The sequence below is a fragment of the Heterodontus francisci genome, chromosome 42 (assembly GCF_036365525.1).
Source record: "Heterodontus francisci isolate sHetFra1 chromosome 42, sHetFra1.hap1, whole genome shotgun sequence".
NCBI lineage: Eukaryota > Metazoa > Chordata > Chondrichthyes > Heterodontiformes > Heterodontidae > Heterodontus > Heterodontus francisci.
The window spans coordinates 3,723,980-3,736,496 of NC_090412.1; the positions used below are offsets into that span (position 1 = coordinate 3,723,980).

Genomic DNA, 12,517 nt, shown 5'->3' on the forward strand with positions numbered 1-12,517 from the left:
ATACTAACAATGAGCTCTGAATTCCTTGAGCTCTGTGTATGAACACAACACATGAAATGCAACATTTGCTCTCTATTTGGAGATGTTGATTGTGTTGCCCTGTGAATGAGGTGACCAAGAGATGGAAATTAGGAAACAGCAGAGATATTTTTGAGTAGATATTGTGAAAGCTGGGGCTGATTTGAAAACGAGACAGCATTTTCTTTGTAGTTTCCCTCAGTTGTCTGCCTTCAGTTCATACCAATGAATTACAATACTTGTTACTGAAAATAACTTATTGCCCATTTCAAAGGCCACAAAAGAAAGAGCATAGCTCTTTATGCATTGCAGCTGTTTTTCGGGTGTAAAATGGGCACAATGTCTACCAGTTTAGCAGTGGGATGGCCAGCACCCAATCTGTGCACACACTGGTTCCACGGCATCCGTGGATTTCAAGTTGTAGGTGTCCCAGACAGATGCCTAAAGCAGTCAGAGGCTCGGAGTTCTTACCTGCTGAGGAAGTTGAAATATTTCTTGTTCCTCGCCTGTGCTGTCTCCATCATGATGCTCTGGAAAACCTGACGATCCAGAACCCAAATCCAAGACTCTGTCACAGCTGAAGAACAAACACAGCACTGGACCAGTTACACTTTTAAATGTTCAAGTCAAATCTATGGGATTATGGTTTCATTTTTGTACTATTAGCATCTCACGATCATGGTCTTCAGCAATAAAACTGTGAAATGGGTATTCATACATCTCACTATTTACCTCCCACCACCATCTCAAGGCATCTTGTCTCTCTGTCCAGAGACCTAAAGGCACAGGAAAGACCTCTTCAGCTAGGTAGTCCTTCATAGCAAGATGGAGTGTTCCTCTGCCTCTCAATGCTCCATCCAGGATTCTGCTCGAGGACAGGCAGAACTCTCTTAGAGAAGGCAACCAAGGCTGGGGGTGCAATTTGTGACCTTGGTTTGGAGAATTCGGCTGCGATGACAGCCAGGAAAGCTCAGAGTGTGACAATGGATCACTGTGGAGTGTTGCTAATGAAGAATAAGCACTATGTATGGGGATATTTAAATAAACATCCAGGTATGTTTAGGACTCTCTAGTCTGCATCAATCTTCAAATAATTCCATGTGCCTTGCTCTTGGAAACCATTTGAAATATCAAGCTTAATGTTGTCATTGTCAAACGCCACCATGATGTATTTGAGGTACCTCAGCTTGAATATTCCCTGGCAACACTTCCAAACAAATCACACGCATCACACACAAACAATCTCATGCACATACCATCACCCTATCACACACCATCACCCAATCACAAGAAGCTCGACACCATCCAGGACAAAGCAGCCCGCTTGATTGACACACCATCCACAAACATTCACTCCCTTCACCACCGACGCACAGTGGCAGCAGTGTGTACCATCTACAAGGTGCACTGCAGCAATGCACCAAGGCTCCTTAGACAGCACCTTCCAAACCTGCGACCTCTACCAACTAGAAGGACAAGGGCAGCAGATACATGGGAACACCACCACCTGCAAGTTCCCCTCCAAGTCACAGACCATCCTGACTTGGAACTATATTGCCGTTCCATCACTGTTGCTGGGTCAAAATCCTGGAACTCCCTTCCTAACAGCACTGTGGGTGTTCCTACCCCACATGGACTGCAGCGGTTCAAGAAGGCAGCTCACCACCACCTTCTCAAGGGCAATTAGGGATGGGCAATAAATGCTGGCCTGGCCAGCGACACCCACATCCCATGTATGAATAAAAAAATAATCACACCCCATCACACACCATCACCCAATTACACACACACAAATCACACACCATCTCACAAAGACACACACAAAACACTAGCTGTGGAGACTGGGATCAGTTCTTTAGCTTCCCAAACAATTTCAGTTTGGATTTTTGGTGCTGAATTTGAAGTCATCCACTAAAAAAGCTCAGATCAGCACCACCTTGCTGCTCCCCCACACCCCACCAGTATTCAGTGCACAATAATAGGTCAGTCGTGAACCTACAGGCAGAGACAAATGGAGTGTCAGAATGATATATGCACAGAGAGCAGCTATTGTTACCTTTGACCGTAGCAGTCCTTTTGCAGTTGTAGAGGATTGCAAGCTCCCCGAATACTGTCCCAGGTTGCATTTGTCCCAGTAGCTTGCCATTCTGCATAACTTCCAAAACTCCATCTTTAAAAGTATAGTTAAAATTTATTCACACGGTAAACAATAGTTACAGTCACCTGTTCTCAGCACTGATACACAACACTGAGTTTAAAGGCGAAACTGGAAGTGTAAACCCCATGATTGGAGGAGTATTTCCATTTGACTTTATTATAGCATTTTGTATTCACATCATCACATCCTGGCAATATTAGAAAGTCATTATTCTTGTCAAAAAATAATGACATGATGCATGACGATACAATGAGTATCATACAACACAGAAACAGGCTATTCTGCCCATCAGGTCCATGCAGGTGTTTATGCCCTACTCAAGCCTCCTCTCATCCCTCTTCATCTCACACTAGCAGCATATCCTTCTATTTCTTTCACCCTCATGCATTTATCTAGCTTCCCTTTAAATGTATCTCTGCTATTCACCTCGACTATCTTGTGGTAGTGAGTTCCACATTCTTACCACTCTCTGGGTAAAGAAGATTCCCCTGAATTTCCTACTGGATTTGTTAGTGACTATCTTTTATTGATGGCTCCTTGTTCTGGTCTCGCCCACAAGTGGAAACATCTTCTCGATGTCTGCTCTATCAAACTCTTTCACAATCTTAAAAACCTCTATCAGGTTACCCGTCAGTCTTCTCTTTTCTCGAGAAAGACCTCTAAATATTTTTTTTCTACAGATTCATTTCCTGCTTTAATATACAGGAGTAACATTGGTGTGAAAACACATTGGAAATTAAAGGGACCATGTGCCCATTACCGCACCGTGTCTTCCCTGATGTACACTCAGTGTACACACAGTGTGCTCAATAAGATAAAGAAGCAGGTAGAATCAGGATCCTTGGATCCAGAAAAAGGGATACATCATCTTAAACTTAAAGTTAGGATGTTCAGGAGCAAAATCAGGGAGCACTTTTTCACACAAAAGATAGTGGTAGTCTGGAACTCTCTGCCCCAAAAGGCTGTGGATGCTTGGGGACATTTACAACTTCCAAGACTGAGTGGGACAGATTTTTATTAGCACGGGTATTAAGGGATATGGAGAAAAGTTGGGTAAATGGAGATGACATGCAAATCAGCTATGATCTGATTGAATGCTGCGGCAGGTCTGAGGGGATGAATGGCCTCTTCGTTCCCCTAATGATCCTATTCAATGATCCTTTAAGTATTTTCAGGGTATGATAACTGTTGTTTATAAACAAGCTGACAAAGTTACCACATTCTGAGAAGCATTTTAAAAAATTATTCTAACATGTACAAGGATAGCTACACTCTTGTGACGGGAATTCTATGTTTCCAGAGTCGCTGTTAATAAGTTATAAAAGACTACACAGAGCGCACTTTCTATAATTCTTATTGGCCTGATTTTAATGAGGCTGTAGCATTGTTAAACTGATGCATCTTCTCCAGTATTTAATGGATGGAGCAGCTCTCAGACAGCTGCATACTGACTAGAAGAGGTTCCAGGTCAACACTCAGATGTACTTCAATCACTATTTAGTGCATTCATCTGTTGCCACTAGTACAATAGTCTTTGCCACATTGAAATGTTTTACATTCACAACTGGGAAGCAGCCTCATTTTTTTCATATCAAATAGCATAAAATAGCAGTTTTTAGAAAGTACTCAGTCCTAAATTGGACAGTAAACATGCACTTGGCAAACTACATACTAACTGGACAGTCGATCTCTATGCCTACTTATTCAAGGGAAAGGGAGAAAGGGGAAAGGAGATAGGAAAAGGGGAAAGGAGGAAAGGGGAAGTGGCGGACAGGGAAAGGGAAGGGGGAAGGGGGAAAGGGGGGAAGGGGGAAAGGGGGAAGGGGGAAAGGGGGGAAGGGGCAGCACATTTTAGGGACGGGCAATAAATGCTAGCCTAGCCAGTGATGCCCACATCCCGTGAAAGAGAAAAAGATTCGGATCTATTACTATAATAGAGGAACAAAATCAAAAGGGTCAATGAAGCTTGACTAGAATCTATAGAATTACAAGCTTTGAACTCTCATAAAGGGGAATTTCTGTTCCCTTTATCGCAATATTTTCTCACTTCCCTGACTTAGTGTACTGAACTGTGAGCTGTTGTTTATGAAGGAACACAGACTGAGCGGTTACTGGTTTCTATCACGTGAACTGGAACATTTTCACTTTTCCTCATGTATGTTGCCAGCTTGTGACTGGGTGCACACTCAAATTGGTCAGACGCCAATACATTTGAACGCACCTGCCAGAACATAGAGATGATTTCCTGCTTCTCCCTCCTGAATGACGAGGTCTGTTTTCTGGTAGCATCTCTCATACATACACTCCACAATCTCCCGCACGTGCTGGGACTCCAGCTTTTTCAGGAAGTCATTGTGCATTATTGCATCTGTAATCAGTTTCTTTAAGCTGCCAAATATATTGTTATTATGATTATCAGCAACACTTCAGTTTCTTACTCATCACTGGAAAGATCACTTTAACACATTGCTCAAATGTTTGGCCGACAATATTTTGTTAGGTTGATCTTTAGTTTCCAACATCTCTCTTAGTTTGACAGGGGAAATTAATTCCATTTCCCCTTTTTCCGTTCTTGAGTCACTTTCCCAGCTTAGAGAGTGAGCTGAAGACTTGTTCTCAGGTCTCCAGTAGGATTATGACAGGTAGCAGCAAGGTGGTGATGTACTCTGTCTGCCCTTCCTCGACTCTCTGGTAGCATGTGAGGTCTGGGTTCATTTCCAACTCATACCAAAGTGGGGAAGGAAGTTAGTCATTGCTATAAACCTGTCATATCAATCATCCTCATGGTGCCCATGCGTTACATTCCCAGAATGAATGAACCCAACTTTTGTCATTCACAAATGCGTTGACTGAATGTTGGGTATCACATTGGCTGTAAAACACTTTGGCACATTCTGAGGTGGTGTCAGGACTTTATAGAAATACAAGTTACTTGTTCCTTTTTCTTTTCTACAGTGATTCACGACCACAGGAAGTCCCAAAGCACTTTACAGCCAATGAAGTACATTTTGAAGTGTAGTCACTATTGTAATGCAGGAAACACGGCAACAAATTTGCATACAGCAAACTCCCACAAACAGCAAACAGAGAAATGACAGATCGGTTAGTGTGCTTTCATGATGTTGGTTGAGGGATGAATGTTGGCCGGGACTCTGGGGTGAACTCCCCTTTGTAGGACTCGAGTGAGCTGACAACCGACAAGGTTTACTAGTGGAGTGAGGTTATAAGCAGGGCGGACGTTTTTATTATTTGTGGGTGGGGTTTACATGTGCGGCAGGGTTATAAGGGGGGCGGGGTTTATAAGTGAGTGGGGTAGATTTTTAACTGGTGGGGGGGCGGGGAGTTAAGTATCCCCCCACACTGCTGTGGGGAACTAGTCACCCTATGTTTCTAAGGGTAGTGAGGTTTTACTTTCTCACCTGGAGTCTTTCCGCACTCGAATCTGCTCAATGGAGAACTTCTGAACATTGTGACAGTAATAGTTCCAGGAGGTTGGTTCCGCAGACACTCCCTCTTTGGCCTTGAGACGTCGGTGAATCTCTGTTGCAACCTGTGCAAACCGCTTTGGCCCCTCGTTTATGACACTGACTAGTTTCTTGTGTTGGCTGACAGAGAGGGACACAGAAGTTGTGTTGTATCCGATAGCATCCTGAAGTTTGTCGATTTGAGAAAGTTTCCCTTTCAGTTCTTTCTCCAGGGACTTTATTTTCTCTGACTTTTGCTTCAGTTGATCATCCTTCTTCTTCAATTCTTCCTCCAAGCTGTGAATCTTCCTTCTGAGCTTCTCTAAGATCTCCAAGGAGGGACCCGTCAGGCTGGGGGGAGAGATCGTCTCCTGAGGTTTCGACGCTTTTACAGAACCGTTTCCCATTGTGTAGATATAAATCATCCCAAACACCTCTCCACACTCTCCCGGCCAGACTGCTGAAAGAAAACCATTTACAACACAGATTGCTGAGTTGCTGTTGTTTGAAGCTCTTTAATAACTATTTTCTGTTCCATAAACAATCAGCTCTTTGCACGGATTTTATCTGAAAATAACACTGAATAAACAATGAGATTTCAAAACAGGTGCAAAATTTTTCCTTGTCCAATATCCCCAGGGCACAGCTTAGTGGAATGATGGGATGTATGTTCCTCGCCATTGTTCACACAAGCTGAGTTGCTGATCTGTTGTAAATCAGGAAATACGGCAGCCAATTTGCGCACAGCAAGCTCCCACAAACAGCAATGTGTTAATGACCAGATCATCTGTTTTAATGATTTGAATGAAGGATAAATATTGGTCCCAGAACACAGGGGAAAACTCCCTTGCTCTTTTACATAATTGTGCTGTGGGATCTTTTACATCCACCTCTGAGGGCAGACAAGGGGCTCAGTTTAACAGCTCATCTGATGTGATGGCACCTCTGACACTGTAGCACTCCCTCAGTATTGCACAGGGAGGGTCAGCCTGGATTCTTGTGCTCAATGTTCTGGAGTGAGACTTGAACCTACAATTTCCAAACTCAGAGACAGGAGCACTATCAACTGGATCATGGCTGACACCATTAGCTGTTTAGGCAATTGAAACAGTAACTATTTAAACCTGCAGAAAAAAAATGATTGAAACACATAAGTGTCTTCAAAGTTATTAATCTGTACAATGATCATCCACAAATTATTTTTCTTTATAATTGGTCCAGCCCTAATGTCATGAATCAGACAGATGGCTGGAACATCAAAATGATGTTTGCTAAATATTTCCAGTCGAAATAACCTCCTCACATTGTTTATTTACAGTTTTATTACTTTATTACCAGTAGGAATAATAAGGAAACAGGAGGCATCCAACAAGCACACAAGAAATAAACTAATTCTGTACATCCTGCACTAAGTCAAATATTCAGAGCTGGAATTTCCCCTTACTGAGGAAATGTGCAATAAAACTCCTCTTCAGATAACACAAATTGTATCAAATTTTTACATGCTGGGTTTATTTTGCAACACGTGGAATGCTTTCAGTTTTTAGTATTATGGTAAATCAGCAGGTGAGCTTAAACCAATATGGTAACATTTATACAATTCCTGTATCCCTTCAACCATTGGAATAAAGGGCTCGCCGGCTGTGGACACAAGTACTTGAGCATGAGAGGTGTCTTCAGAAAAGGAGGAGGAAATTGGAGATGTGTAGGGGCAGGGAGCAGAAGAAAAAATAAGGTGGGCTAGAACAAAGATTTTGGGTGTTGCCCGACTTTACGATGAGCTTTCATCCCATTGAAGAGGAAAATCAATCCCAAAGACACCTGGCTCAGCTTCCAGACTGTCCTCTCCCTGGCTCTTTGGTAAACCTCAGCACAAATTTACCTAATGGAAGATATTGTGACCAAAAACTTAGGTAATTCTTTTTTCTTCCTCTTTGCCACCTTTCTGATTTTTTGCTCATGTTCCATTCCAATTCCACAGGCATCGGGCCACCCCCTGGGAGCTCATTTACGAGAATTACTCCTCATGATTCAGCCAAGAGTGAAAGCGTGGACCAACTGTTTGACCAAAAGGCCTTTACAGCCAAACCTGATTCATTCCGCACCACATATTCACGATTATTTTGCAGCCGTGGTCACTGGGTAGCAACATGAAGCAGCAATCTTGGTTTCATCATCTCCTATCCATCCTCTAGGAGCTAAAGCTGACTTTATCTCAGCACAGAACACGGAGATGAACTGGTTTCTTTGGCCCAGCTCTGCTGTGGACTTTGCTTCAAGACTGAACTATCAGGGGAGATCAAGATAAATCAAAGCATGAAAACCTTTGGGACAATTACTAGGCTTTATGGTCAAAGAGGATACAATAGATATAGAAATAAACATTCAAAAAATCATGATCAAGTACAACGTAAGAGGCTTATGATGAAGATTAAGACCCAAGGTGGGTTGGATAGTGGGATGGTTGAAAGATAAAAAGCAGAGAGATGGAGTGAATGGATAATTGTCAAATTGGCAAGATGTAGTTTGTGGCATCTGCCAGGGACCATGCACAATTCATAAACATAAATGTTTTGAGCATGGGTTTGGCTGGAATATCACCCTTTGCAGATGATACCAAATTAGGGGACCAAGCAAACTGTGAGGAAGAATAGAGGAAGCCACAGGAGATACTTGATAGGTTAGGAAAGTGGACTGGTCGGGGGCAAAAAATAGCCTGATGTAGATAACAGGAAAAAAGAACTGAAGATTAAATTATACATAAATAGTATGATTTTCAAAGGAATAGAGAATAGAGAGACCTAGGGATGGTGATATAAAATTTGTTAAAAGTAGGGTTGCAAGTAAATAAAGCCATTAAATGGGAAAATGCGATTGTGGGGTTGATACACAAGGGCAGTGAACATAAAAACAAGGTGTGAAGATAAATCTGTACCAGGCATTATTTTAGTCACAAGTGCTGAATACTTTCAGGTATTTGAGGTTGGATCCAATATAAGAATCATGGAAAAGGTGTAACACATATTGACAGATACCTTTCTGATGAGACTCCAAAAACAAAGTATTCAAATGAGCGAAGGTTAAGAGGCAACAAAGAGAAACATCTACGAAAGGGTTTCAGCAGATAAATGGTGAAAGGTTTATAGATTCAGCAACAAAAGGCGGGAAATAAATTAGTAGTGGGGGCAGTTTAAAGGACATTTTTCAGACAAAGTGTCATTCGAATGTCTGTTAGCACAATATTGCAGCTCAGATATCACAGCGTTTAAAGGGGAGCTAGATAAACATTTGAAGAATATTTAGTATGAGGAAACAGTAGGAAAATGAGATTAGAGAGGGGGAGTTTACATAGACACAGACACCATTTAGTCTAATTACTCCAATGTGTAACTCAATAAATAGACCACACCAAAATTCATCAACCTGTCAGCTGCACCCCATAGGAAGATGAGGAAATGACACTGACCATGTCTCCCTTCAGAAGGTGCTGACAGTTTGTGAAAACACTTTTAATACAAACTCCAGAATGATACATCCCATTATCCACTGACAGAGGGAACTTCTAGTACAGAGTTATACTGCACTTGGTGCAAATTCAAACTGACCTTCCACAGGGGACAGGGGAGTGTCTCCAGCTTCTGGTACACTTGCCAGTTACTGAGTTACTCTATTCTGCTTTGATGAGTGGCCCCAACACCATCTGTTTGATGGAAAGTGGTAACAACACGGTTTCTGATTTTAACAAAGATGCAACATCAGACTGGAGACCAATATGGAGGTGGCAGATGGAGGGAGGAGGGTCAAGATGGAGGGGGAACGATGGTAGGGGAAGATGCTGGGGAGGGGAGGGGAGGTGAAGGGAGGGCATTGAGGGGGAGTGGAGGATTGAGAGGATGGAAGGTGAGGATGATGGGGGAGGGGGAAAGGAGGGTGGAGGATGGAGAGGGTGTATAGGGGCGCTGAATATCCTGGGCCCCAAGAATTCCCAGTCTGCCTCTGAGCAGCAGTGCCCTAATGCATAGAACTGTCCAGAGGCCGCAGAATTCAGAAATAGGGATGGGATATAAGAGAGAAATAGGAGTGGGGGTGGGGGAACAGTGAACTAAAATGATAAATAAAAACCTTAGTCTTTGCGCTTAGTCTTAGTCTTTGGGATCAGAGGTGAGCTGGCAAGATGGATACTGAATTGGCTCAGTCACAGAAGACAGAGGGTAACAGTGGATGGGTGTTTTTCTGAATGGAGGGCTGTGACTAGTGGTGTTCCGCAGGGATCAGTGCTGGGACCTTTGCTGTTTGTAGTATACATAAATGATTTGGAGGAAAATGTAGCTGGTCTGATTAGTAAGTTTGCGGACGACACAAAGGTTGGTGGAGTTGCGGATAGTGATGAGGATTGTCAGAGGATACAGCAGGATATAGATCGGTGGGAGACTTGGGCGGAGAAATGGCAGATGGAGTTTAATCCGGACAAATGTGAGGTAATGCATTTTGGAAGGTCTAATGCAGGTGGGAGGTATACAGTAAATGGCAGAACCCTTAGCAGTATTGACAGGCAGAGAGATCTGGGCGTACAGGTCCACAGGTCACTGAAAGTGGCAACGCAGGTGGATAAGGTAGTCAAGAAGGCATATGGCATGCCTGCCTTCATCGGTCGGGGCATAGAGTATAAAAATTGGCAAGTCATGTTGCAGTTGTACAGAACCTTAGTTAGGCCACACTTAGAATATTGCGTGCAATTCTGGTCGCCACACTACCAGAAGGACGTGGAGGCTTTGGAGAGGGTACAGAGGAGGCTTACCAGGATGTTGCCTGGTCTGGAGGGCATTAGCTATGAGGAGAGGTTGGAAAAACTCGGATTGTTTTCACTGGAACGACGGAGGTGGTGGGGCGACATGATAGAGGTTTACAAAGTTATGAGTGGCATGGACAGAGTGGATAGTCAGAAGCTTTTTCCCAGGGTGGAAAAGTCAGTTACTAGGGGACATAGGTTTAAGGTGCGAGGGGCAAAGTTTAGAGGGGATGTGCGAGGCAAGTTCTTTACACAAGAGGGTGGTGAGTGCCTGGAACTTGCTGCCGGGGGAGGTGGTGGAAGCAGGTATGATAGAGACGTTTAAGAGGCATCTTGACAAAAACATGAATAGGATGGGAATAGAGGGATATGGACCCCGGAAGTGCAGAAGGTTTTAGTTTAGGCAGGCATCAAGATCGGCGCAGGCTTGGAGGGCCAAATGGCCTGTTCCTGTGCTGTACTGTTCTTTGTTCTTTGTTCTTATTTTTCTGTTGAATAAACTATAAACGGAGAGAAAAAGACTGCTCTCCCTTTTTTGTGTCACAGATTGACTGCAAGTCTGCATTTGGTTCTTTGTTTATAAAGTACACAGTTAAACAGTTTCTGTTGAAATCTTGTTACTTTAATGCTGACACGCATTCACACCAGGAAGAAATGGAACACAAAGGAAAGATAAAGATACAGAAAATTAATGACACAATCCTTCACAAAACTATTTAACTGTAAATCACAATTTAATTCACGTAAAACTTGTTTTTTGGAACCGAGAGACAAATGATAACAAAATATATTATACATCTGCAGCAAGCAGATCAAATCTTGGTCTGATTCTCGAATCTTGAACACAAGTGGGAGAGAGGAATTGCTACATTTACCAGAAATGACAACAAAGTACAAGAGGCAGCAACTCAGAGCAGCAGCTAAGGAGATAGATTGAAATGAATAACTCGCCGATAAACTCAAAGATTAGTTTATAAACTGTGATTTTGAAACAACGTTTCATCAGGAAACCGTTTAAGGAACTTGTTTAAAGGCGATCCAGCGAAATGCACAGTTTCTTGCAAAGAAATCGACAAATTGTAATGAAATCTCTCTTCCTCATGTAACAAGTGAAGATTATTTCCCCCTCCCGAGGTGCTCGTTTAAATATTTATCTCCCCCCCCCCCCCCCCCCCCCACCACCACCCTCCAGCATTAAGTTAACGGGTCTTATCTTTCAAGAAAATGTATTTATATAAAAATAATGAAAGTAGAATCTCATGGGATGGAAACATTCAGTTCCGTTTACGGTTTTAGCGTTTACACGGGTAACTCACTGATGTGATGCTGACTGGTGTCAGTCTGTTGAGGTTTCACTAATATTCATGCCTGAAAGCTGCTGTTTTCTGGATCCAAGTGTAGCAGAGCGAAGTGATGCAGAAGTCGTGTCCTCCCACTGCAGCAGCAACAGGACGATGGTGTTTTGTCTCTCTGACTCTCGCTGGTGTCTTGGGGAGGACCAATCGCCCAGTGAAAGGAGCTCAGAGTGACACTAGCAAACAGAGATGACTGGCAATCTCAGGTGCCACAGTCTGGGGGCTGAATTGCCAGCTCACCGCTTCCCTCTAGCGGATTAGGACAACGGGTGGGGAAAAAATATTCAAATCGGAAAACTAATCTGCCGAATCTCTGAAAGCAACAGCGGCATTCCAGATCCAACTTCTTTAATTAGCAAAGGAAAGGTCTTCAGGAGAACAAGGGAACTGGGACTATCTGGTGCACAAAGTGGGCAACGGGAATTCGGTGAGAGTGGGAATTCGGTGAGGGGGAAAGGGGAGGGAAGGAGATGCTGAGTGCTTTAAACCAAGGCGGTAACTGTAAATATATCAATAATAAATCATTATTTACATCTAAAGGGATTTTTTTTTAAAGCAAAATGATGTGACAGCTGAGCCCCATTGTTTGGAATAGTGGTGTTCCCCAGGGGTCAGGATTGGAAACACTGCTCTTTCTGATATATATTAGTGACCTAGACTTGTGGATTCAGTGCAGAATTTCACACTTTGCAGATGATGCAAAACTCCGAAATGTAGTTAACCCGAGGACACA

General features: G+C 43.0%; 1 protein-coding gene across 4 annotated transcripts in view; it reads right to left on the bottom strand.

The window, feature by feature from the left end:
• Positions 1 to 11,939, bottom strand: part of LOC137355313 (cGMP-dependent protein kinase 2) — a 63,157-nt gene extending 51,218 nt beyond the window's left edge. For 3 of the 4 annotated variants that reach the window (XM_068020302.1, XM_068020300.1, XM_068020304.1), the window contains exons 1-5: positions 11,746 to 11,939; positions 5,596 to 6,100; positions 4,398 to 4,564; positions 2,075 to 2,188; positions 490 to 595 (exon numbers count right to left, since the gene is read on the bottom strand). In XM_068020302.1, the coding sequence (XP_067876403.1) occupies positions 490 to 595; positions 2,075 to 2,188; positions 4,398 to 4,564; positions 5,596 to 6,065 (857 nt within the window). In that variant the 5' untranslated portion in view covers positions 6,066 to 6,100; positions 11,746 to 11,939. The remainder of the gene's footprint in view (positions 1 to 489; positions 596 to 2,074; positions 2,189 to 4,397; positions 4,565 to 5,595; positions 6,101 to 11,745) is intronic. The other variant, XM_068020301.1, reaches the window with a different exon arrangement.
• Between the last annotated feature and the right edge of the window lie 578 nt (positions 11,940 to 12,517).